Here is a 27,725-nt window from a genome sequence, read left to right on the forward strand (position 1 = left end):
TCATTATCTGAAGCACAATGAGAAGCCACACTTATTGACTGGAGCTGTAATTCCCTATAATTTTCCTCCCCAAATTTGTTGCTTCTACAGTTCCTTTGGCATGAACTACCATCTTTCTCCATCTCTCCAACTCATCACCATTTTTCAGAACACTAATTTCAAATCCTATCTCTTTCATGGAACATCTCCTCTCTCCCTAAACCGAATGGAGCATTTATTTCAGCCATTTTATGTCCTTATCCTTTTTAAGTACTAAATGTGAGGGCCCAATATGATAGTCACAAGCTACATTATTGACCGAAATGTGGCTAGTCTGCATTGAGATGTGCTATAAGTATAAAGTACATACCAGAGATTAAAGACCTAGTCCAAATATATATATATATATATATATATATATATATATATATAAAATACCTCACTGAAAATTTTGTATTGATTTACATGTTGAAATAAAAGTATTTTAGATATATTGGGTTAAATAAATTGTATTATTAAAATTAATTTCATCTTTCTTTTTACTTTATTTAACGTGCCTAGTAGAACATTTAAAATTCTATATTTCTATTGGAAGTACTCTTTAATCTATAGGCTTCCTGAATAATGAATGTTTATTTAGTTATACATGTTTATCCCCCTAACTAAGAAACACACTAGCTTGTCCATAGTAAAGACTCCTTTTTGTTAAGGGACCGTTGAGGATGAACAAATGTATTTCTAAACATAAGATGGCTGGGGACACATCTTTGCCAATTAGAAAACCTGATTCCAAGGATATTGTGTCTTATAGCTAGAAAAAATGTTTAGTTTTAAACGTCTCTTCAGGGTCATTTTCTGTCACTCTCCCATAGGCGCCTTCTGTTTCAAACAAACCTGTCCCCTTACTGATCTTTGAAATGCCTGCTGCTTATCTATGTTCATCTCAACCTCCATCCTGCTACTGACCAAGGGTTCTCTGTAAATGTCTCACAGTCAAACTCCCCTCAGAAGGTCGTCAGATTGCTACTGCAGATTAAGTATGGAAAACAGTCTCATACTGGTCCATCTCAAAGGGCCACAGCAGCCTACAGCAGCTTGCTCCCATGCCAGGTGCCTTGTTTGGATTCAATTAATTGTGACCAGAATGACAAAGTCACATCATTGGTTTTTCCTCAGAAGGAGCAGAGGGAGTGGCAGACACCCAGAACTCCTATCTAACACAGCACATGTCATACCTATTTATGTAATGTTGTTTTGTTTATTCTTAAACCCAGAGAACTGTTTTTAGAAATGATTTGTTTAATTACATCAAGCACACTGGGATATAAATGTGTTTGAAAATTGGTTGTTGAGGTCCAGCACATTTTTTGGAAAGATAGCAGGAATTAGTATAATAGATAGGACTCTGAAAGGAATCAGACCTGGATTCTGCATCTTACTTGCCATGTGACTTTAGGAAAGTCAAGCGACTTCTCTGGACCTTAGTATTTTTCATCTATGTAATGGTGATAATGTTGATCTTGTGGGGTATTATGCATAAGAGGTGATAATTGCACAGTGCCTGGGACACAATAGTCCTTCACTAATAGAGACTGCGTTTAACATATTGGGACATTATTGTCGGAATCAGTGGTAGAAATTTGACTTCATGGTTAATGAAATAAGAGTCCTTATTTCATGGAGAACTGACACTTTATGAGTCTGGAATAGAGGAGAAACATCAAACCCAGGTTCTATAACCTCAGAAATTACATCATGCAGAAATTTATTACATTGTACACAGTCATTGATTATACATGGCACCAAATATCAAAGGGAAACAAAACAAAAGAACCTCCTAGTCAATCATTTGGATTTTAGTAGATTTGGTAGCCAACAGTCTTGTGGCCAAGCAGTATAGTCTTTAGTAATAATGTACATTTGTATAAACCTTATTACAAAGTGCTATCACAAACATTATCTTAATTAATCCTCACAATAACTATTCTGCTCTGGAGATAGCTGTCTGAGGATGATAATGATCATGATGATAATAATAATGATTAGAGAAAAAAAAAAAACGGTAATATCACCAGGTGGAAGAGAGGTTGCAGATACAAGAAAGTGCAAGCCAAGGGGCAGAAGTTCTTGGTTCTAATCCTCAATCTGGATAAAAGAAAGGAAGTAAGAAACTAATATAAATGTCAGGCATATTAACTGTCAGAGATTTTATTTGGTCCTTACAATAGCCCTGTCAGTTAGGCAATATTTCCGTTTAGTAAATAAGGACCTTGAGTTTCAGGAAGATTAGTAACATGACTAAGGTTTCTGCAAATGTTCCAGCCAGAATTCAGTCTCATTCCCAACAACCTGACCATTCCCAACAATCATATAACTATATGATTGTTTCACTATAACTGTATATGTTTTATGCTTTCACAAGCCCTTAACAAATAACAGGCTTCAAGAACGTTTGAACATACAAAGGAATGAATTTACATTGATAGTATAGCACAATGTCCCAGATGAACTCCAAAATGTAAATCTCCAACCATCTCTAGAATTGGGGGAGGGGTGCCCGGTAAGCATCTACATAAAATGACATGCATGTGTTTTGGTTGTTTTAATTGAAGGAAGAAGTCACTCTACAGGAGTGAGAGTGTAATAAGGGGGCACAGACTCTTGAGAGTGGAGAGGGTGAAGAGTTGGGAGAAAACTGCATAGCTCCTATTTCCCTGTCCACGTCAAGAAATGTATTTGCACAGAGGTGGACAAGAGGATATCAGTACAAGACACTGAAGGGTGGTGTTCTCTATTGACGACCAAATGAGACAGATAGCTGGGCAGAGGGGTGCTTCCTACCCCCACCCCCACCTGTCCTCACCATGCCCTTTCATGCCAACATCGACACAGAGCAGCGAAGGCATCACAAGGATGCCTGATAGTCACCAGCAAAGGTGGCTGTGAGGGGCCAAGAAACCGCAGGCAGGGCTAGAAGCACAGATGAGGTGAAAGAACATACACACAATTGGATTTCTTTCTGGGACACTTTGAGGGGAGTCCATCACTAAGACACATAATTTGGCTGTTATCTTTAAACTGACCTTGTTTACACCATTAGGCTCTTGAGGGCTGGGACATATTCAAATGGACTAATCAGATTAGTTAATAGTCACTTTAGAAAGTATACTAGCAACTTAGCCCCTGGGAAAGAGAAAAAGAAAATGTTTTCATTGTGAGGAAACAGGATACCAGGGCTGCAAAAAAACACTCCTTGATTTGAGAGAAGAGAAGGAGAGTCACTAGGCGGAAAACAAGAACAATGCAAGGCCTACAGCAGTGGTTCTTAAAAGTGGGGTCCCTGGAACAGCAGCTGACCACCAGCAGGAAACAGGGTGTATGGAGCCCAGGCCCACACCCACCAGACACAGATCCCCTACAGACTACAGCTCCTGCAGACCGCCTCCAGCGCCCACCTGGGGTTTCCCGTACAAATGGCCCCAGGCCCTCTTACACAACTCTTCTAGGGTTGACCTCTGGGTGCTGTTTGGGGGCAGGGTTGGAGTTGGAGCTGGGGCCCCTGGCAGTGGGGTGGAGTTAGATGGCCTGACTGGTGCCGCAGGCAGCCCCCAGCGCTATCTCTGACATCTACAGGTATGTTCAGGACAAATCGCCTGCTCACAGTTTTATCTAGAGGCAACCTAGGTGAATCCAGTTCAAATTACTGGCCTGCTGAAAAAAAATAAGACCGTCATTTTTTTTTCTCAGAAATCTCCTACTTTTTGAGAACAAAGCAAGAAATTCTATGAAAATTGACTTTGATGTACTTTAAAAAGAACAGTTAATATCCTTCTGGTTGCCTGTTTATATGCTATAAACTGAATTGGTCATTTAATTACCATTGTGAAATATGTTTTTTTTAAAACCAGGCCTATATATATACATATAATTATGAACTAAGGTTTGAGAACCTAGGTTAACTAGAAAATTAATATCAATTGAACTTCAATTTTAGAATAACTTCAAATTCTAAATGAATGAACTTTTCTTCTAGTAAATAGCTAAAACTTTTTTTTTTCACCACACGCCAGCTCTGGAGATTTTTAAATCTATTAGTGAAAAATTTCTTCATTTCCAGGAAAATAAGAAAGAGCAAATAATTAAGAGCACCATGGAGATTTTAGGAACTTGCAAGTAGTGAAAAATATATTCAATTCTAAGGTTTATTGTTTCTTCTCAAATTGATATAAAATAATACCTTTCTCCTTTGAAAAATTCTTTTTTTAAAAAATTATGTCAATATCTATGTCCTACTGAACTAACATAATTGTATACATTTTAATGAAATAAAAGAAAGCAGAAACAAGATTATGTTAACCAGTATTAAAACACATACAATATCCTTCAAGGTAACGAGACATAGGGACTTACAGCAGGTATAATTTCCATCTAAGAACTAATGATTAGAGTTAAAAGGTGTCTCGCTTCAAATGAGGAAATCCATTATATTTATCTCTAGTGGCAAGAGATGATTATTATATTGTAATTATATTTTATATTGGCTCCATATTTCAGCCAAAGTTGCTGAAGAGTAAAAAAATAATTATAGGAAGCAATTGCATGAAATGTACATGAGGGAAGGTAAAATTCAAAGGAGAAGCCCTTCATGAGTATGTGCTTACATGTTGGCACCTGGAATTGGGTGCATCAGGCACACAAAGTATATATTTCAAGGGCCTGGTTGTCTGATTTCTAAGTCACTTGCTGGCTTTGAAGTAACTTTCATAAGATTCCCTCAGTAGTTTTGAGAGATGCAGACAATAGCATTAGGCATTACAATATAGTATTGCATTTCAAAGATAGTCTTTTTAAAATATTCAGTTCTTGATTCACTGCTTATCTAGCACAGAATTTGTGTTACTGGCTACAATCTTGCAGAAAAATGTGTGGCAATTTTACACTGCTAAAGTCATTGGGCTAAGAGATGTTACCTAGTTTGGTAAGAAAAACAATGGCTGAAAGTTCATAAACTTGCTAACCTTATCCGAGTCCCGATTTGTTACAGAATGCTTGGGTGATACCAGAAAAGCATCAGCTTTATCTTTCATAAAATGAAAACTGTATGAGAGCATGAATGCTGACGATATGTGTCTAGGAGCTTCAGGCCTAATACAATAGTCCACAAACTAGGCATAGTGTTTATATGAGCCATAGCGAAGTTCTGGGAAGAACAGTTATAAGGCAAATAAAAACCTAAAGGGCTATAAGGAAGGGACTCATTTAATGCCTAGAACCAAAAAATGCATTACTTTGGTACTTCCCTTCATGGAGTGAAAGATTGGTCAGATTTTGTCTTTGATGTGCTCTCTGAAGTGCAGCTGCCTTCTTTAAAAGAAAGTCCCATTTAACTTTTGTATGTGGGAGGCCCAAATACGCCTTGCTGTACCTCCATCCATTGGTTCCTCTTTCAGATAATAGTTATTCAAATCCTGGAAAACTGTTGTCATGGCCTTCCAAAGTTCTGCATCTCCATTATTTCTTGTTTGATGTCGGTATCAGTTAGAGTGCTCCAGAGATACAGAACCTTTAGGAGATATTTCTATGAAGAGACTTATTTCAATTAGTTGGCTCCTGTGATTGTGGGAATGGCAAAGTCTAAAGTGCATAGAGTAGACCAGATGGTTGAGGCTGCAATCTTGAGGCAGACTTTCTTCTTCTCAGGGAAATGTCAGTTTTTTTGTAAGTCCTTTCAACGGATTGGATGAGTCTCACCCAGGTTATTGAAGGTAGCTCTTTTAGTTAAAGACAACTGATTGTAGATATTGATCACCTCTACAAAACTCCCTCACAGCGACACATAGATTAGTGTTTAATTTAATAACCAGGTACTATAGCCTAGCCAAGTTGATACATATATCTAAGCATCACAATCTTGTTCCCCATTCTACCTGCTCTTATCTGGGTGTTCCTTAGTTTGTCAATACCCCTATTAAGATCAGAACAAGTCTCAAACCCGTACCCCAGATTTAATTTAACAGGACAGGGGTCCAAATACTACCTCCCTTGTTTTGGCCTCAGTGTTTCTACTGATATAGCCTCATTCAAGTAGTTCATAAAACGGATTAGACTTTTCCAATAGGGCTTAGAGTGAACTAAAATTTATGAGACTTTTTCTACTTGAACTGCTTTTAATTCAGTCTCTCTTATTCTGCAGTTAGGAGGAAACTAGTAAGTTGATCTGTCATAGTTCAAGTGTAAAAAGCTCAAGTACATAGGTAAACTTTATTAGCATGTGAGTGACTTTCCTAATATAAGTTCTATGTGGAATTATAGTACGTCAGAATTGAACAAGATCGGGGTGGCTGGTTAGCTCAGTTGCTTAGAGCGCTGCGCTCTTAACAACAAGGTTGGCGGTTCGATCCCCGCATGGGCCACTGTGAGCTGCGCCTTCCACAAATTGAAACAAGCATTTGACTTGGAGCTGATGGGTCCCAGAAAAAATAACTTAAAATAAATAAAAGTTAAAAAAAAAAAAAAAAAGAATTGAACAAGATCATAAAGATCTTCACTTCCCTCTGCCCATACTTACCAAGTGCCCGGAATTTTTTCTAAAATAAGTTTAGTGACTAAAAACTTTCTCTCTTCTGATAGCCAATTTCATCTTTGGAAAGCTAACCATGAATAATTCAAAATGAATTACCCTTATATATGTATATTGATTTTACATATTTACAGAGGGCTCAAATCTTCTAATCTACCATCGAATCAGCTTCTAATCCTCATCATTTGTTAGATACGATCATTACCTCTTCCTGAATGAGGAAACACTCAGAGGTTAAGTTAGTTGCTCAAAGTCCCACATCTAATAAATTATAGAAACAACAGTTGAAATCACATCTTCTAACACTACTAAGATACTTAGATAAACACCAAAATGGACAAAAGCTAAAACTATGAGTGGGAAGGTGGATGAAAAAGTTGGATCAGGGACTTTCAAATGTGGTTATGGTCTAGATTCAAGGAAGCTGGAAAGGAAAACGAGGCTGTGAAATTTCCAAAGGTTAGGTCTGCTACTTCATTCAGACCCCATGGGCTGAAAGGTACACACTTAGCAACTAATACAACCAATATTTACTGAACTTGACCCATGCACAACATTGCTTAGGGTGACAAGTGCCACAAAAATCTGGAAAGTGAAATCTTTATCAATAAAGAAGCTAGAACTAGAAAGAATTTACAATCTAATCTAATAAAGGACACAAATGAAGAAGTTGAATTATCACCACAAGGCATCTATCCATTCCTTTACCCATCTTTTCATTCAACAAATACTTAGAAATTTTCATGTGCCTTCAAGACAGCCATGAATAAGATATAGGTAATGAAACTGTAATAGGAAGTATAGTGTATAGGGTAGAGACATCTTTATGCAGAGAGAGGCCACTTGGAAGAGGCAAGGGGTTTTATACTTGTCTTTGCCTGAATCACAAACCTATCCTGTTCAGGTGTCCAGGTACTGTCCTTGGCAGGTCCCCCAAATCATAATTTTTGAAATGAGTAGTTCCCAAATGAGAAAGTGGAGGTGGGGGCAGGAGTGGGGCTGCTTTTACCATAAAAAGAGGCATAGGGTACCAGGATGACAAAAATAATGAATGTATCCAAGACTAGACTTTTTAAGCAAGGCCAATTACATTTTTGCTTACTAGATTGTGGTAGAGTACATAACTTAACATCTCTCTGTTGATTCCAAGTTTGTATGTAAACTCAATCCCTGACTTGTTTGAATGTTGGTTTTAAAGTAAAAGATTGGCACAGCATGATGATGAGAAGTTTCTGCAAACCACTTTTTCATGCAAAATGTTATGTATGAAGCTCTCCCCATAAAGCTGAAAGGTTTGCTATTTCCTTTTGGGGTTTAATGAGGATTGCATTAATATAATGCAATAAATGCGTATTTCTGGATTATGTACCCCATTTCCACTTTTCTTTTTGTTTTTTCTTTAACAAGTCAGCTCATGCTGCTCAGTGTTGATATCCATTGCAGGTTACACCATTTCTGGAGAGGGTGAGGTCACCAAGGATTATGCTGCCAGGATCCTTCTCTGTTTCTGACCCTTTAGCTTTAATATGATTATTGTTGCTGTTATCTTGCATATTACAAAAAATTCATCTGTACTGAAAAATATCTTGTTTTTCCTTCTCTACTTAGACTCATGTTAACAGTCAATTCCCTCTGTCTCAATTATGCTGAGGTCACAGTGAATTTTGCAATTTCAGCATTTTCCTTGGGTTCATCAAACATGTGCAATTCATTCTCAATCCACTCTCCTATCTTCCACATTTTCTAGAATCTCACACAATCCTTGGACACAGTGGCTATTTAGTAAATATCTGTAGCTTTGACTCTCTTCTTGTTTTCAGGGAATGAATTATCTTACCAGTTTCTTTATAAAATATGAAGTGAGAAAAAAATAGAATACCAAGTTAGAAACCATTACCAAAACAGCACAAGCATCATTTGGAGGAAAATTGGTTTTGCATAAAATTGAAACTGAGTGTGCTGTGCAGCTTCTTGTATAAGAGAACTCAACAAAGGAGCAGAAACACCAGAGAGTCGTAATAAGCCCCCATTTTGGATCACCTTACCTTTCATTTAGCACTTTCATTTTAATTAAGTAATGTACATAGTTCAGATAATAAGACTTGCATTCAGTTTTTATCATTACAATTTGAACGGATTTTCTAACCACTGCCTTTAAGACCATAAGATGATTTTAAGGGCCCTGTGGGTCTTTTCTTTTTCTTTTTTTCAGTTTATCTAATGGAAGTAATATAAAGTTATGGGAAAATATAACTGGAATAACAAGCAGAGAGAAAATGTACTGGGTAAAGCAAATGTTATCAATCATTTGTTCATTCAACAAACCTGTGTTGAGGGCTGCCCACTGTAGAAGTAGAAGCATCCAAATCATATTAGCAGAACTCCAGTGAATAAATAGCCCTGAATCTGTGACATGGAGAGAAAAGACTGCAAGCCTTACCTGTTCCAAGCCCTTCATTTTACAGATAAGGACACTGAAATTCAAATGGGTTAAGTGACTTGCTCAATCAAGGTAGAAGCTAGAACTAGAATTCAATTCTCTTAATCTAGCTCATTACTCATTTCTGTAGAAAATCATTATTCTATTTTAAATGTGTGTTTTTTGGCTTAGTGATTGTAAGGAAATCTAAACCACTTGTAGAGTAACTGCTTAACATCAGAATAACATAAAAACAATATACTACAGCTTAGTAATCTATCATGCACAACACCCGACCCTACCCTTAACTACAAAAATCTATTAAATTTATTATATACATAGATTATTACAGAACATAACAGCTATATGAAATAACAAAGCTCTGACACTATATTAGATTTGGGGAGTGAGGGAGAATGGAGACAGGAAGGAGGAGGTCTTTGAAGGACCTGACCGCAGAGCCCCACCAGGGGGTAAAGAATGGCCCTTTCAATCTGTTATTATATACAGGATGACCCCCTCCCAGTGCCCTTTCCTAGGTCTGCCAGGGACTTCCTACTCATCCTTCCTCCAAGACTCCATTTCAGGTTCCTTTCAACTTTCTCTGACTGTCATCCAGGTCACATAGAGCTTGAAAATAAAATTTAAAAACTTTAAAAGCGTCTGGTAAGGCTTCATGTTTCAGAAGCTACCCTGGGTTTAGAAACATCTGGAGAAGATACGCATTCTTGAAACCCCCTCTGTGCACACTGCTCCTTCCTCTAGTCTAGAATGCCTTTCCCCTGGACATACTGTGTTTTATCCTAGAGCACAGCAAATCTGATTGGATCGATCGAAAGTTTAAAATTCTTAAGGTTTCCCTCCCTCTGAGTTAAGGATAACATTTCAGCATTCAAGCATTCAAGTCCCTTTGATTATCTGACCCCTTTATCTCTTTGCCTTTCTGGCTTGCCCCAAGGGTGACTCCAGTCAACCCTCTCTGTGAGCGTGCCTTTAACATGCTATCCTCTCTACCCAAAACCCACCCTCAGCTCAGCCTGATCCTACTTATCCCCAAAGATGAATTCATACTAGCTTTAAAACAATCAACGAGAATTTCTTCATCACTTACTATATTCCGGGAGCTGTGCTAAATAAGCTCTGGGGATATAACAGTGGTCTTCTTTCCTTGGGAGCCGCAACTGAACGTGAAGGCAGACAGGAAACAGGGAGGGGATAGGCTGGGAAGAGGGAACACACAGAAGATACTTTGTACATGTCCCATTAATGAATATGTGAGAGAAAATAGTGTCTTTGTCCCTGCGCAACTCACATTCTAATAGGGGAAATAGACAAGTAAAGAAGAACGAATGTGGTTCTGTTTAAATAAATAAACACCACCATGGGTCAAGAGGTGGTGAGACAAGGGAGGACTGTGCTAACTCTGTGACTCTTAGCAGGCGTTCCCAGCTGGGCAAGGTGGGTCAGAGGGAAACGTTTGTACACAAAGACTGAAGACAACGCCAAATGAAATGATATCCTGGAGAATTTGGATGCACTCGGTGCACAATGGGAGATAAGGAGTCTAAAGTCCAGGCCAAGGAATTTAGACTTTACCAGTTAGATGTCCTTTAATTTGTGTGGCATCTGTTTGTGGGTCATGAAATCAAGTCAGTGGATTGCAATCAGCATTTTAAAGGAATAGACTAGGATAGAAAATGTCGCGCATTTCATGTAAAAAGGGTAAATATGGGGGTGGAACAAGTTGTTCCAGTTATAGTTCTCTATACTTATATATGTGCACCAGGAATTCTCACGGTTCATCAGTTGTGATCAAACAGGTTTGAAAGCCACTGCTGCTGGCGATGGGGAACCACTGAAGAGCTGGGACAACCTTGGCATTTAAAAAGATTATGAGGGGTGGAATATCTTAACTATTGCATTGTTTTGTACACCTGGAAATAAAAAAAAATTTTTTTAATTTAAAAAGATTATGGTAAAAAAAAAAAAAAAAAGGTGTGTTTTCAGTAAGAAGAGAGTAAAGGGAGAGGCCATTTTGGGGATGGCTTTAGGAATCCAGAAGAAAGACAGCAAATGGAGATACTTGGACAAAGAAAATGATGTAGACTTGATACCTAAATGATAAGTTTGATCATTCATTCTTCCTTCCCATTTCCACTGCTACTTTTCTTGCTTGGCCCTTATCATTTCTTCTGTAATCAATTCCAGACTCAGCCAGCTACTCTTGTTCTGGACCATCTTAAATTCATTCTTCATACTGCATGGAAAGACACATCTGACAATCCACTTTCCTGCTTACACTTCAGTGACCACTTATTACCCCATGACCAACCTTTCTATCCAGCTTCAATCTGCTTCTCCTCTTTGGGCTCATTGTCTATACATCCTATGTAGAATCTTGCCTCTATATTTTGGCTTCTGTCATCCTCTCTGCTGGAAATTTCTCTCCCATTTTAATTTGTCTGGCTTCATTTAATTCAACCTTCAAGATTAAGTTTAACTGTCACTTCCTCTAGGATACCTTCCCTGATTTCTTCCCCCATCTTTTCTCCCATGACACTTGATATAAAACTCTCTTATGATATGGAGCCATAACTGTAATAACAAACATTAACCAAGTGTTCATCCAGTACTAAGTACCGGGCTTACATACATCATCTGGTTTTGTTCTCACAAAACCCTTCTGAGGTATTATCATTTCCATCTTACAGTAGAGACAACAAGCACTGGGAAAGCTCAGTCAGTTGCCCATGCAGTGGTGCTGGGCTTTTCAGCCAGGCAGTGTTGTTCTAGCTTTTAACTGTTTGCTACCTTATATACTTACTATGCTATGATAAACCACAGGCTCATGGGTCAGTCTCTCTGAAATGCAAGCACCTTCACCCAAAATCACTGAAGAAATTATATTTCTTTGTGTCCCCACCACCCAGCATAATGCCAGGTAGATGGTTGAACTTATATTGAAAACTTTAAGAGCTGTATACTATGCAAGCCAGGTAGGGACCGAGAAGTGTCCGTTGGATTTGGCAATGAGATTTATTGCGATCTTGGTGAAAACTAGTTTGAATAGAAACTCTTTTTGTTACGTACTTCACTTCAGTTCCAGCAAATATTTCGTGATCCATTAATATTGTTTAATGAGTAAGTTGCAATGGGTTGAGGAGTAAATGTGAGGTGAGGAATTAGGGATCATTTTTTCATGAAGCTTAGCTAAGAAGAACAAGAGATGGGGTGGTGATGAAACAGGCTTGCTGAAACAAGGAAGCTTGTGGATTAAAAGGGGGTCTTAAGCTTTTAGTCAGCTCACTTTTTAGAGAGATTGCAAGAACAACATGTTAAATGTGCTAAGAGACAATAGCAAGAGAGGGAGAGTTAAAAATAATGGGAAAGGGGATTTCTTGGAGGAGACAGGAGGGCAAGTTTCCAAAGTGCTGGTAGATTGACCATCGACACGCTGGCCAGGTTCTTTCCCAGCGACCAGCCCAGCATTGCTATTTCCCCTGAGCCTTATTTCTCCATTCCAAAAGCAAATAACACATACTGTCCCTTAGAGATATTACCTGAAAGAATTCTCTCCTACATCCTCTTTTTTTTCCCTTTCTTTTTAAATTTTCTAAATCCAGGAAAGACAAATGCAAACTAAAAGGATCAGTTTAAACACATAAAGCACTGCAAAAACGTCACCTTCATTTCCGAAAGAAGGCTTATGTCAGTGAATTCCTATGATGGTGCTTTTTTCATTTAAAACTGGGTGGGGTGGGGTGGGTGCCTCAGTAGGGAAGAAGAAGAAGGGGATTCTCTAGGTACAGAGCTGAAAGTACAGGGCAAGGACTGTTTCTGCTGCTTAATCTTCACCACACAAAGTGGTGGAGGGGAGAGGGCTGACAGCTACGTGAGGGGACAGAGTTGGAGGTGCTGTGCGCTGTGAGCAAAACCAGAACAGGAAGGAGAAATGTGTCCTCCCTCCTTCCTTCCTCATCCCTCTAGTGCTCCCCACCACCCAATCCCCCAGACTGGGTCTGGGGAAACACAAGTTTAGACCCTGACAATCTAGAACAGGATGCAAGTACCCTTGGTCAGTGCTGACAGGAAAGGACCTGGAAATCCCAAGGGCCACAGCAGGGATCGAAGGGAAATTCCAAAAGACACTTAGTTATCAAGGTGCCTGCTCTGGAAAGCATTGCTATGTAAGGGAAGTAGTACTATTGACCATATTTATTACCTTGAATGGTGATGATAGCAAAGCTTGTTAAAATCCATAAATGAATGCATAAGAGTTATCATCAAAAATAAGCAATTTCCATTTTTATTGCCTACTATTTGTAAAACTAATATGCCAGCCCCTGGGGAATTAAAAAAATTCTAAGGAGCTGTCTTTACCATTATGGTCCAGCCGGAAAAATGACATAGACCTAATAACAACCAGTGAGCACAGAAGTCTCATGGTTTTATATAAGCAATGGGGTGAAGAGATCAGATTAATATCACTAACCTTGTATTACAGCACTGTTATATTTTAGGAGCCGTGCTATGAAGCTGCCCCAGGCACCCATGTGAGGGGAATTGGTTTCTAGGAGCCTTCTCCTGAATTACTCTACATTCATGTCATCATCAGCCTGCTAGCAGGTACCCTCTGAAAAGGAGTAGGTGTGGAGGTCCCTTTTTATAATCCATTGAATTATCCACATAATGTCACTGGAAAACTGGCTTGACTATATCCGAATTGAAAGTTACTGTAGCATCATCTACACAAAGTCAGTTTTCTATGATAGAAAGATGCCCCTCTGGAAAATGAAGAAGCTGTGTCCAACATCAAGTTCGCTTGGATTTTAAGGAAAAGACAGCTCCTCACTCCCGGAAAACAAAAAGAACGATGAGCTGAGCAGGCACTGCCTTATGAGTTCACAAATAAGCACCTGAACACTGTAATTTTTCTGCATTGGTTGATATTATAGCTAAACCATTACATCTTAGGAGGGATATCTGTTTACTATTACATAATAGAAAAAAAATACACTTGGAAAATCCCCAAAGCTGGCCAATCTGTTTAATCAAGGATGGCTATTTTCTAGTCTGAGGGATTACTGTTTTGGGCTATCTTTTTTTTTTTTTTTTTTTCTTTTCAAATAAATACATTAATAAAATCAGAGCAGACTGGGCTTAGCAAAGAAATTAGAGAAATATTTTATATACACAGTGTTTAGTAACAGTAGATGTATGGTTAAAAGAAGGGCTTTACTTTCTCACTCCAATGTCTAGAGAGGTAGTGGCTTTTAAGTCTGTGTAGTTTGGAGACCAAGGGAAAAATTCTTGATTTGTTCAGGGTAAGGAGGATGTCTCGCCCCAGTCTACGTTTGTTTACAATGATCTCCACAAACCTGAATAAAAGCGTGGCCCAGGTGGCTGAGGAGCCAGGGCTGAGGCTTGCATCCGGGCATTCATTTTTCTCACACACACACAGCTGCTACAGCTTTCGCAGTCATTGTGACTGGTCTCTGAGGGACTCCAAAAGCCACTCACAATCAGCTACTCCCTCCAGCAGAGCAATTCACCGCCTGAAGGAACACAATAAGCCAGTTGTAGCTTGAATTCCCTCAGGGGCAGAGGGAGCATCTCTCCACTCAGCAGTTTTTTGGAGGGCACCTTGCCTGACTGGAAGGTCAGAGGGAGAGCCCCATGTATTCACTCACAACCTGGCCTCTCTCAAGATCAAGGAAACATCATAAACCCTGTCATTAATCAGCCTAAAAAGCCCTTGGGAGGCTACAAAGCCAGTGAAATGTGTAAAGAAATAGCAGGGAAGGGACGTAGTGAAACTAGTATGAGGACTTAGCCAAAAGAGATAAAACATTTCGAGACAAAGCATGCAATTAATGCCAGCAACAGTGCCGTTGCAAAATGTATGCATCTGTTTTTGTAACACCTTTCTCCCTGATGCTTCTGGAGAAATAGACTCTTTCTAAGTGTTCCACATTCTCTGTGGAAAGAGAGGGACTGTCCATAAGGTTCAGAAAGGGTTAATTTGTTAAAGGTAATTTCAAATCATGGGTCTTTCAAATGAAATATCACTGCCACTGACACCTTGCCCCCAGGAGAATGTGTTAAGGCACAAAACACAAACCTACATTTTGAACACATGAGTAAATCACATAGTTCAGTAAGTTTAACTGAAATATAATGGATTCTAATAATCAAAGCCCCAGGAATATGAGCATAACACCTAGACACATACTTCCCAAGTAGATCCAGGCAAGTCACTGGGTTTTTGCCTTGGATGACTTAAGTAGACTATTGCTACTTGTTTCAAGTGTTCAATTCCTATATGCAGCTTGAATCTTTCCCCTGAAAACCAGACCTGATTATCCATTGTCCTGTTGGATAACTGGATCCTGCTGGATCCAGTATCACTGTTGGATGTCTTACAGCCTTATCACCTCTCAGGTCCTTACTGAAAAGCCACCTTCTCAGGTAGGACTTCTTTCTCATACAATTAAAACCAAACCCTCCCACTCGCAATGATCCTGATCATTTGTCTCTGCTTTATTTTCTTCCTTACATATTATAATTTACTTATTTTATTAAATAAATAATATAGTCCCTTAATAAATAAATGTACTCCCTTAGACATAACTCAAGCTCCAGGAGGGCTCTGTTTTGTTAACTGTTATATTCTTGATGCCTAGATTATCCCTGACATATTGTTGGTCTTCAATAATGAATGATGAGTGGATGGTAGGTACAATATTGAAAGCATTAGATTGTTGTTTTAAAAAAGTTATAGGATGTCAAGTCATTTTATTTCTACCTCATAGAATTCTACCTGATAATATAACTTCAAGGGTCAAGTGGTGACCCTTGAAGGTGTGGAGTAGGGTTTTGTTTGGTCAATCTTGACCAAACTTGACTAGGGTTTGTTTGGTCAATCTTATTTGTTTGCTTCGTTTTTTTTTTGGTTTGGTTGTTTGTTTTGTTTTTTAATTTAAATTTAAATGCCCTTAGCAAGCATACACTCCCAGTTTGCCACCCACTGTCCTCACCACTCCCTATGTTTATATATACACTGGTCATAGGGCTTTACACACTTAAATTCCTGCCAGCACCTGAAGGTATTGAATTTGCCAGTTTATACCCAAGTAGAAACTACCATGTTTCCCCGAAAATAAGACCTAGCCAGACCATCAGCTCTAATGCATCTTTTGGAGCAAATATTAATATACGACCCGGTCTTATATTCTATTTTATTATATTATATAAGACCTGGTATTATATTATATTATATTATATTATATTATATTATATTATATTATATTACATTAATTATATTATATTATACCGGGTCTTATATTAACATAAGACCCGATCTTATATTATATTATTAGGACCCTGTCTCATATTATATTAAAATAAGACCGGTTCTTATATTAATTTTTGCTCCGAAAGACTCAGCTGATGGTCCAGCTAGGTCTTATTTTCAGGGAAACACGGTAGCTCAATGATTTGTTTAAACCAATAGGTGTAGTTTTGACCACATAATAATTTACAGAGCGACTAGGGGCAATTACTAACATCTTTGGGTCTCCTCTGACTCTGAAATTGTATAACATCTATTGGTGGTTTGACAGCCTATGCTCAAGGTCATCTGAACTATTCTGAGACTTCTTAGCTGGACATCAAGTTAAATGATAATTCTTTATGTGATTCTTAATCCTATGGTTTCTAAAATCCAACAGACCATTTAAGTTTATAGATCATTTGTATACTTTGAAGTGAGATATAATGTCTCTAAATTCCTGTCTTTTGATAAAACCAGTCTATAACCTAATGAAGTTTAGATTCAGTCACAGGTATATTCTTCTGTTATAAATTGAATAATTGTAAAATGAAATTGCATGAGATTTACTCTAAATATAGTGGTCCATAGATATAAGATTTACATTTGAATATACCAAGATTCTTATTCAATCGGGCCACACAAATTGATTCCAAGAGAAGTCTGTTTAAAATTCTATTCATAATAACCCTTAAGTTAAATCTACTTGGCAAAAGAAATATTGAAAGTAAACCAGAATAAAAAAATTAATTTCAAAATACAATGTTGGCAACTAATCAGGAATGATTACCAAGCTTCAAGCTAAAAATCCTCTGAATAAAAATAATAAAAAACATTTTCTATCACTAATGAAATGTAGCACTTTTTAGATTGATCAGAAACCCATATGATCCTAACATGAGGAAGAGAGATTCTAGTGTAGTCTCAAGCTTGTAGTGTTTCATTTAGACTTTCATTAATGAATCAAGTACTTTGAATGCACCTACTAATATGCTTATGGAGCCCTAGAGTGCAAGAAATACTGATGGAAACCTCCCACATGTTAACCTCTCAAATGTTAATATTAGAAAAGTGAACTTAGGGGCAGCCCAATGGCTCAGTTGGTTAGAGCTCAGTTGGTTAGAGCTCATAACAACAAGGTTGCTGGTTCAATTCCCACATGGGATGGTGGGCTGTGCCCCCTGCAACTAAGAACGAAAACGGAGACTGGACTTGGAGCTGAGTTGCACGCTCCACAATTAGATTGAAGGACAACGATTAATGGACTCTGGAGAAACACACTGTTCCCCCATAGTTCCCAATAAAAAAATAAATAAAAAAGAAAGATATTTTAAATAGCTATCGAAAATAATACATATAAAGCAAATAAAACAATTAAAAGACACATATGCAACACATAAAAAAGAAATATGATAATTTTAATTGCTTGAGATTCTTATAAACTTTTACAGAAATTATTCTTTAAAAAATTAAAGGACAGGACATTGTAAAAAGAGGGAAAACTAAAACAGTCATAATCTTAACGTGAATACAACAGTTTCTATTTGCCCTGTTACTCCCTTGCTTTGTCTATAGATAGTACATATATATTTTATGTTTGTAATTGTAGTGATTGAACAATTCTGCCTTTGATATTTTTTCATATACTTGCATTTATGTTCCAAACATTTTGCATAGTGCCAGAGTCCTCACGATATTTATTTTTAATGATGGCATATTATTCTATCAAATTGTTTAACCATTCTTTCTCTATTGCCATTTTAGTTTATTTCTCAGTGTTGTTGTTGTTGTTGTTTTAATTTAATTGTAGCATTACTAAGTAAAATTCAGTACTGTGATTTTATTTCTTCCTCCTTCTGGTATATGCTAATTTCATCAATTAGTTGACTATAAAAGAGTCTTCAGGAATTTCAAAGAGAATGGAAAGACATATTAAATCTAGATAAATTTCAAGCATTTGATGACCACAAGTCTTATAGCACTCTAATGCTTGTTAAATTGCATGCTTGTAAATGAGTAAACTCTGGATTCAAGGTGCCTGGATCCTGCCTTTGCTCAATACCAGCATATCTTATGGAAATTTGCTTCATCTCTCTGTGCCTCTGTTTTCTCATCTGTAAAATGTGATAAGTAGTAGTACCTATCATGTAAGACTGTTCTGAGGATAAGTCATTGGTTATGCAGGTCAAATACTTAGAACAGGACCTTCTATATCTAAAGTGCTATATAAATATTATTTCTTTTAATATTAGAATAGTTTTATAGTTTTTCTGTACCTTCCAGGCATTCTACATGCAAGAAAGACAAGTGTTGAGTTACAGAATTTTAAAAACAAACAAGATAATTCCTTAGCCAGAAACAATTTCATGCATTTTTTTCTAGTTAGAATAACTAGTAATCTACATTAGAGATTTGTGAACTATCATTATCTCAGCATAATTATAATAGTAAAAGTAAAATAGACACCATCTACTGAACACTATATGCCAGACAAAACATTTGGACATTTAAAAACTTTGTAAAATCTTCACAACCACCTGGAAGGAAACAGTATTACTGCAATCTTACAGATAGAGAGACAGACTCAGCAAGATGAAATGACCAGTCAAAAAATATATACTCCTGGAAAGTCATTGGTTATGTTTAGACTTGAAAGAAGGAGTTGTGAGACTGAATTCTCCCTTCATGAGTATCCATCCACCAAATTTCCCATTAAAGCCCCATTAAACATCAAAGGAGGTCAAATGCATTTGTTTTTTGTTTTTCTTCTTTTGCACGTCATAGGTACGAAGATGGATCAAGAGCCCAATGGTCAGTGTGGACAAGCATCCAAGTCCCAGCCTGAAGTACTCAGGTCCCTCAGTTGTGCACATGCCCCCCGGGGAGCCTGACTTTGAGGCTTCCTTGTGTCAGACGTGCCTGGGAGACCATGTTTTCCAAAGAGGGGTTCTCCCTCATGAGGAGTCGTGCTCATGGGGAACTCAATCTGGATGTGAAGTAAGTTTACTTGTGCTTTGGATCTGTTCTCCTAAAAGGATTCTAGGCCTTTGTTTTTCTTGTATTTATGCCATAGTATGCAATTTTTTTTTTATATATAATGTGCATTTATAAAGCTTCTGAGGAGGATATAGAATTGTGGCCTTTGTTAGCCCATTGCACTAATTTTCTAAAATATATTTTTGAATTCATTTTATTTTTCAATTACAGTTGACATCCAATGTTATTTTATACTACTTTCAGGTATTTGGCATAATGGTTAGACATTAACATAATTTACAAAGTGATTCCCTCAGTTTAGTCTAGCACCCACCTGGCACTACATGTAGTTATTGTATTACTGACTTCTTCCCTATGCTTTACTTTACATCCCCATGACTATTCTGTAACTACTAACTGTACTTCTTAAAACCTTCACTTTTTTTTTTTTTTTTAAGAAGGGCACAACTCACAGTGGCCCATGCGGGGATTGAACCGGCAACCTTGGTGCTACCAGCACCACGCTCTAACCAACTGAACTAACCAACCACTCCAACTCTTCACCTTTTTCACACAGCATCCCCAACCTCCCTCCCATCTGGCAACCATCAGTTTGTTCTCCATATATATGAGTCTTTTTCTGTATTTTTTGGTAGTGGTGTTGTTCATTCACTTTGTTCTTTAGATTCCACACTAATTTAAAAAGATATATATTTGCTTATGTTCATCGCAGCATTATTTACAATAGCCAACAAATGGAAGCAACTTAAGTGCCCATCAATAGACAATTGTATAAAGAAATAGTGGTACATATACACAATGGAATATTATTTGGCCATAAAGAAAGAATAAAATCTTACCATTTGTGAATACATGGGTAAGCCTAATGGGTATCATGCTAAGTGAAATAAGTCAGAAAGAGAAAGACAAAAATAGATTTTATTTTTTAGAGCAGTTTCAGGTCCACAGTGAAATTAAGAGAAAGGTATAGAGATTTCCTGTATACCCCTTAGCATAGCTTCCTCCACTATCGACAGCCCCCACAAGAGTGGTACGTTTGTTACAAGAAATTAATCTACATTGAAACATCATCACCCAAAGTCCATAGTTTACATTAGGGTTCACTCTTGACTCTTGGTGTTGTACATTCTATGAGTTTGGATATGTATAATGACATGTATCCATCATTAAAGTATCATACAGGGCAGTTTCACTGCGCTAAAATCCTCTCTACGCCATCTGTTCATCCCTCACTTTCCTCAACCCCTGGCATTAACTGATCTTTTTACCTTTAGTTTTGCCTTTTCCAGTTGCCATATGGTTGGAATCATATAGCATGTTGTACTAATTTTTTAGGCTGTCAAGACTGAGTCAGCAATGTTTTGGTCAGCTAGAGACCTTCATTAGTTGTTTGATCACACAGAGATCCATTACTGCATGATGTAAGAAGTATATCATAACAGTTATCTACAGGTTTGTAGCTTCCAGTGAAATATTTAGCTCAAAACGATTTGACCAATAACAGAGCACTGTGTCAACCTTTCATAAATTCCCGTATATACTCCCATAAATTCCCATATATACTTCCCATATTTTTACTAAAATTTATTTTTCTCTGCTATTCCAAGAACTTTTCTTGTTGTTTTCTCTTCATTTTGCTAATCAAAGAAAGCCAGATAACTGGCTTATCTTGTAAGTTCTAAGATTTCAAAAATTGACAGTTGTATTTTTAACTTATAACTCAATTAGGTTCATATCTATTTTGATTTTTTAAACCAATCAATTACATGTTTATGTTATTTTTAGTATCTTATTAAAATATATGGACAACATTCAGAACTTGTTACTACAAAGTAGAATTAATTGCAAGTGGTCTTCTGATATGTTATTTCAAATCAGTGCATCATAAGATGATAAATATGAATAACTCCCTCCCTCCTTCAATTTCAAATGGGTGTTTTCCAGAGATAAAGAAATCACTTTAGCTGCTAAAAGAAAAGATTGAAAACCCTTGAGTCTGAATTCCTTTTTACACTGGGATATCCAATGTCACAGAATCTGTTCCCTTGTGAAAAACTAATACCTGCCTGCCTACTTTCTAGTGTTACTGGAAAGATCAAATGAGATAACACATATGAAATAGTTCATAATCTATAAAGTGCCATGCAAATATAAATCATTATTACTTACATTTGCTGATTTACTTATTAGCTAAGCCTGTCAATCTGTAACACTATAATAGACTTCAATGACTAGGTTAGCATTTTGCTGATTGATGAACATCTATCATGGTACATTTATTGTATAGCCAGACACTGGCTCAACTCCAGGATGGCTGTAAAAGGCAATAAAGAGATTCTGAAGGCAAGGATTGACAAATGTTTTTTCTGTAAAGAGCCAGATAATACATGCTTTAGACTCTGCAGGCCATACAATCTCTGTCACTTCTATTCAGCTCTGTACTTGTATGGAAAGCAGCCATAGATAATATCCAAATGAATAGGGCTGACTGTGCTCTAATAAAACTTATTTACAAAAACGTGTGGCTGGCCCACCAGCCCACCAGCCATAGTTTGCAGACACTTTGAGTCTAAAATAGTTTGCCAACTCTTTAGCGTGTAAAGAACTATTTACGACTTAGAGAAAGAGAGAGGTCTCCACAAATCCTATACAGAGAACAAATACCTAGGATAAACATTTACTTGAGAGCCTACTGTATGCCCACCCCCTTTGTTAGGATCTGGGGATAGATTAATGAATAAATGGAATTCCACACAAGAGGAAACAATAAACAAACAGCTGGAAGGAATTTAACGCAACATTGTGATTCATTCTTCTACTTTATCTGGGATAATAGGTGAATCATTTTTCAATTTACAGTGGATTACCTGCTTCTGACTTTGCTGGTTTATTTTGCTTTTCCCCTTAAGGTCACCACACAATTCAAGTAGACACTTCTGTGTTAAGAATTTAAAAACAAATCTATATTTTGCGTTCCTGTAGGGGTTAAACCATGAAATAGTTCCTTGAGAAGGCACCTTAGTCCTTTTATGAAATGGAGTTGTGTGATGAGAAGATACAGAGGCTGTTAGATGCAGTACTAAACTCCAAGCTGTTCCTTGACAACTCTTGATGTGGGTTATTTTAAGCATGTCATTAATTCATCCTACCTTCTCAATGTTTCCTCCTATGAAAATTGAGATCATTCGTGCTTACCATCCGGTTTCTTTCTTGGAGATTTTTAGTAATTTGCAGATGAGATGTGTTTGTTAAAATCTTGTAAATGTAAATGTATGTGTAAATAGAGTGCTGGATGATCAGGCAACATTCTGGTGCCTGCTCTGCCACAAGGTCAATATGTGAACTTGAACAAGTCAAAACCTCTCAAACATCATATAATGGGCCTAACCTAATTAACTCTAAAGCGCTTTTTAGTCTGGAATCCTATAGTTGGATTTCGATGACCTATAAATGAAAATAAACTCTGTATTTGATGTGTAAAGATAAAACATATTATAGAAAATGAGGTAAGAATGTTTTAAATAAAACAAGAAAGCAAATAAAGTTCTAGTCCTTTATGAATAATTGTAGGGGTTCTTTTCCCCCCAACTTTAAAAATAGTACATTTTAAATGCTACCTTTAATGCCCAAAGTTATACTGAATTTATTAGGTTGGTGCAAAAGTAATTGCAGTATTTGCAATTTTTAACCTTTAAACCGCAATTACTTTTGCACCAACCTAATAGTTTGTGCCAGGCTTTGACAATAGTCTAGTCAGTGGCTTTTAAACATGTTGCTCCCACGGAAGAAACTAGAATATACATATTGCCAATTAGTTACCCAGAAGAATAGCAATATTGTGATGTTACTAGTAGTGCTGTCTAAAATGGACTCTTTATAAATTAAACAGATCTTTCTGGAAATGAGATGGAAAGACAACAAGCTGTTACTGAATAATACATGCTAGTGGAACTCAACTTGTAGTATTCAGTCTGAAATCAACTTTTAGGCCATAAAGAGATGGAAACCAAAGTAGTTTTTCAATGGGTGCAGGATGATTAAACATATTCACAAAGTGTTCTGCACCATATGTCTCACCTCACCTAAATGTCCAGATCAACCAAGTAGGAAGGGAAGGAAAAGAGTGTTTTAGAGAAGTGGGAAAGGGAATCTAGTGTTAAGGAAAGCATAAAATTGGATCAAGATGGCAGCTTGAACATAGAATTTCAACTCTCCTTTCTGCCTTAAATGACCACACACACACACACACACACACACACACTTTAATTTATAATAGTGCTAGAAAACAAAGTATGCCACTGTATGGATAAGAGGTAATTAAGAATCCCTGAAAAATAGAAGGCAGGTAGAATTATGAGGTTGATGTGGAAACCACAGTCCAAAATGACCCCATCAAAGAACTTCTACAACAGACAGGGACACTGCAAGCTTATGTATTCAATAGGATCCAGTAAGTTGGGAAATAAAGGTATTTTAGGCAAGGCCTAACAAAAAGAAAGTTAGTTTTAGCAATATAAATTTCAGACAAAATACTACGTAAAACAAACAAACCAAAAAAAAAAAAATGGAAAGGAGAAAAGAAATATTTCATACTAATGAAAGATATCCACTAAGACAATAAAGCATTCACAAACCTTTATGCACTTAACAACATAACGGAAATCTTTACAGCAACGACTAATAGAAATACAAAAAAAATTGGCAAATTCAGATCATAGAGGGAAGTTTTTATCACACTTCTCCCAGAAATTGCCAGACTGAAAATATGTAAGGGTAGAGGATTTTAATAAAACAATTAACTAAATATGATTGATGTGGAGATTTCTATCTAATAAACAAAGAATACACATTATTTTAAGCATGCATGGAACAGTTACAAAAACTGACCAAGAATTAGATCACCAAGCATATCTCATCAAATTCCAAAATGCAGAAATCACACAGATTGCATTAGCTGATTACAATTTGATAAAATTAGAAACTGAAAACAATGTAAGAGCCAACCACCATCCCCAGACAATCCATCCACCTGGAATCCACAAACATCCTTCTTAATAATTCTGGGCTTACATAAAAAATAAAAAAAGGAAATTAAAAACTATTTTAAGTGTTTACATCACCACCAGGAAAAGCAAATTGAAACAATGAAATGCCATTTGTTTTTAATCCATCAGATTGTCAAAGGTCAAAAATATTAATAATGTCATATTGGTAAAAGTATGGGCCAAAACACTATTGGTGGAAGAGTTTCTTGGCAATGTTCCTCTATTAAAAATGTTTTAAATCTCATACCTTTAATTTAGCAAATCTATGCCTACAAAGTTGTTTATGTGATAAAGAGAATGGGTACAATGATATCCATTGCAATATTGGAGATGGTGATAAAACAGTAACATCAGTGGATAACAAAGTTGTAAACTCATAGGGATTGTTAATTATGGCATATTCATACTATAGAATCTCATTAAAAATGAGGTCGGTATGTACTGACATATCCCAAGATATATTAATTAGGAAAGCAAGTTGAAGATGAATATGTATCTGGCCTTATCATATTTATAGTTTTAAAACTTTATATTTCTCTCTCCTTGTTAGGGTATGTGTATGTGTATCTATGAGTGTGTGTGTTCACATGTTTGTGTGTGAGTATAAATTCAAATAAAAAGATCTGGAAGCATGTACGTCAAACTGAAATGGTGATTACCACCTTCAAGGGATTAAAATTGAAAGGTTATGAGATGGGAGGGAGTAGTCAAGAAGGACTTTAGCTTTGTCTATATTGTTTGAATTTTTTAAGACCTGTGGGTTTGGGGAAAACACCATGCCCACCAGGAGACTCACTTGCAGAAAGTGAATAGTTACAACTCAGTCCTACTGGTAGAAAATTAGGCAAAAGGTGGCTACACACCATGAGACCGTTCCATCACTACAAAGAAAGGCTCCTGGAGAAATATGGAAAAAACACAATATGTATGTTCCCACTGCACCTTGCTCATACCTCTGTCTGTCAATTATTTTGCCCCACCCTGTGTGATGTTTCTTCATGTGCATATCCATTTATTCTCTAAGCCTCAGCAGTCATTAAATCGAATGCGCTTATTTTCCTATCTCCTCCCAGGGCTTTGCATACACGCTATAAGAGTTCATGTGCTCTTTTTCTCTTTGCCTTTGTTAGCTAAAATTGAAATTTTCTTACGAAAAAAAGAAATTAACATGAAAAGGAGAGATTGAGACAGTAAACTCTGCAGCCCATGCTGGCTGTATATCACATGCATTCCAGCCGCTCTGCATGCCGAGGGCTCACTCCTGATTGTCATTAAGTTTGCTCTCTCATATGGGATAGATTTGGCTGAGAGAGGGTTTCCTCAGACTTCTCTGTCTTTCAACTCAAGACAGCTCAAAAGGTGCTTAGTCAGCGACTCACGGCTGAAGCCAAAGCTCTGTGTGCTGTTTTTAAGGCCTAGTGAAGTCAAGCCCCTGGACGGAGCCATCCAACTTGAAGAGGTTAGTAACCACATTACTACAAACAGAAAGACTAACATTGAGTCTTTGACATGATTAAATATAAGGTTACTGCCTCTTCTTCCACCTCAGCACATCACCAAAGACAGTAACTGAAGCCGTCTTCACAGTTCTGGGAGAGAGTCTGCCCCTCACAGCTTATTGTGTTCCAAATGCCTTACCTCCACCTGTTAGGCGCCCTCAGTCGAAGGAGGTGCACCATTACTTTCATATTTCTTCTCAACGTTGTTGAGCCGGTCCTTTGAACCCCAGGAAGCTCGGTTGTAAAGTGGTCAGCTGAGGAATAGTTTCCATATTGACTTACTTTCATATTGTCTTGAGTTTTTCTGATCTTTCTTAAGAAGAGGCTATAAAAAATATACTTAAATCAGCCAGATGGCTTTATAGATTTCTGGCTCCTTTCAATTTACATAGTAAAAAATGTTTTTTTATGAAAGCTATAGGGAATAAAATAATATTGCTTCAAATTACCCTCTTCCCCCAGTTTTCTGCTCTTGACATTATGTTTTAGGGTCTCTGGGGGATGTCTGCTGATTTCTAAGCTTATCACCCACAATTTTCCTTGTTCTGCACCGAATTTTAAGCCACGCAATCACTGAGGAAGCACTTATTACATAAAATGAAAGATCAGACTACTAAGAGGGCGGGGAGATAAGAAAATGCTCTTCTCTTTTTAGAATGTGATGGAGGGGATGGCTTACCCAGAACAAAACCTGGGTTCTTCACGCAGCTCAGCGGCTGGTGGGTCATGTGACCTCACACTGTTATCTGATCTGGGGCTCACCTGAAAATCATGAAGCATGTAGGGCTGAACCACCTCACCTGGCTGGTGATCAAATGACAGGGAACATGTGGAAGCTCTTTAAACAATAACCATAAATATTATTAGTTGTCAAACACCTCTAAGGGGATAAAAAGCTGAAAAGACTTTAAAGTAAGTAAATCAGCCTTCAGCAAAACACTCATCACATTTCCAAGCTTTCTTAATTAAAATAATAATAATAATAATAATAATAATAATAATAAATAATACTGCCTGGAAAATAATATGTCTTGGGAAACATTAAAAATAACGTAGTAAATTGCCCTTTTAGGATAGTGAAAATCCCTATAATTACTATGTGATTATTTATCTGAATATTATTATTCTAATACTGAGGCAGAATTGGGAAAAAAAGATAGTTTTACCCCAAAAACCTTAGAATTATTTTTCCTAGAAGGACAGTATTTAAAAAAAAAATGTTTATTTCAGGCAGGGGTATGTAAAATAGAGGAAACTCTACTGGTTTCTTCTTGAAGTTTTCAATATTCTTTCCTTTGTTCTACAGTAATTTGAAATGTCCTCAGTAACTTTCAATTGCAGCAATCATCTTTGGCTAAGAGGTTGAGGAAAGATTACCTTGTTATCTTATAACTCCTGCTAAGAGCTATTGGTCAGCTAAAATTTCTACTTTTAGATTTCATATGTCTTTTAATACAAATCTACCTCCTTCCTGGCTCCACAATTTTCAAAAATTATGTAAAAATTGTCATAAAGGCATTATTGAGATGTTTGAAAATAAATAATGCCATTTTCTTTACATACCAACTGGTTTTTATTTTTTTGTTGTTTTTTTAATTTTTTTGTATTCTTTCAGTTTTTTCCTCATGTGCACTTACTTTGTACATGACTGTTGTCATAGTGTATATGTGATATTGAAACTGCCTTTTTTTTCACTTAACATTTATTGAAAACTTAACTTTCACTTAACATTTATATGTTGTGACATAAATTTACTAATTATCATTATAGTTAACATTGCATGAAATTGATATCATTAGAACTTTCATTTTATTAATTATTTTCTCTTCTTGATGAGGTTGCAAATAATTTTTTCCCTCAGTTTGAATAATCTTGC

The 27,725-nt window shown here is 36.9% G+C and overlaps 2 protein-coding genes across 2 annotated transcripts in view; one reads left to right on the top strand and one right to left on the bottom strand.

The window, feature by feature from the left end:
- Positions 1 to 10,220, bottom strand: part of LOC148758756 (uncharacterized) — a 30,637-nt gene extending 20,417 nt beyond the window's left edge. Inside the window, exon 1 of the mRNA XM_088795451.1 lies at positions 10,090 to 10,220. The gene's annotated coding sequence lies outside the window, so the exon portion shown is untranslated. The remainder of the gene's footprint in view (positions 1 to 10,089) is intronic.
- Positions 1 to 27,725, top strand: part of SGK1 (serum/glucocorticoid regulated kinase 1) — a 98,928-nt gene that overhangs the window by 20,054 nt on the left and 51,149 nt on the right. Inside the window, exon 2 of the mRNA XM_019732732.3 lies at positions 19,093 to 19,305. Within this exon, the coding sequence (XP_019588291.2) occupies positions 19,093 to 19,305 (213 nt within the window). The remainder of the gene's footprint in view (positions 1 to 19,092; positions 19,306 to 27,725) is intronic.

The sequence above is a fragment of the Rhinolophus sinicus genome, chromosome 2, assembly GCF_057876585.1.
Source record: "Rhinolophus sinicus isolate RSI-liver-muscle chromosome 2, RSI-T2T, whole genome shotgun sequence".
NCBI lineage: Eukaryota > Metazoa > Chordata > Mammalia > Chiroptera > Rhinolophidae > Rhinolophus > Rhinolophus sinicus.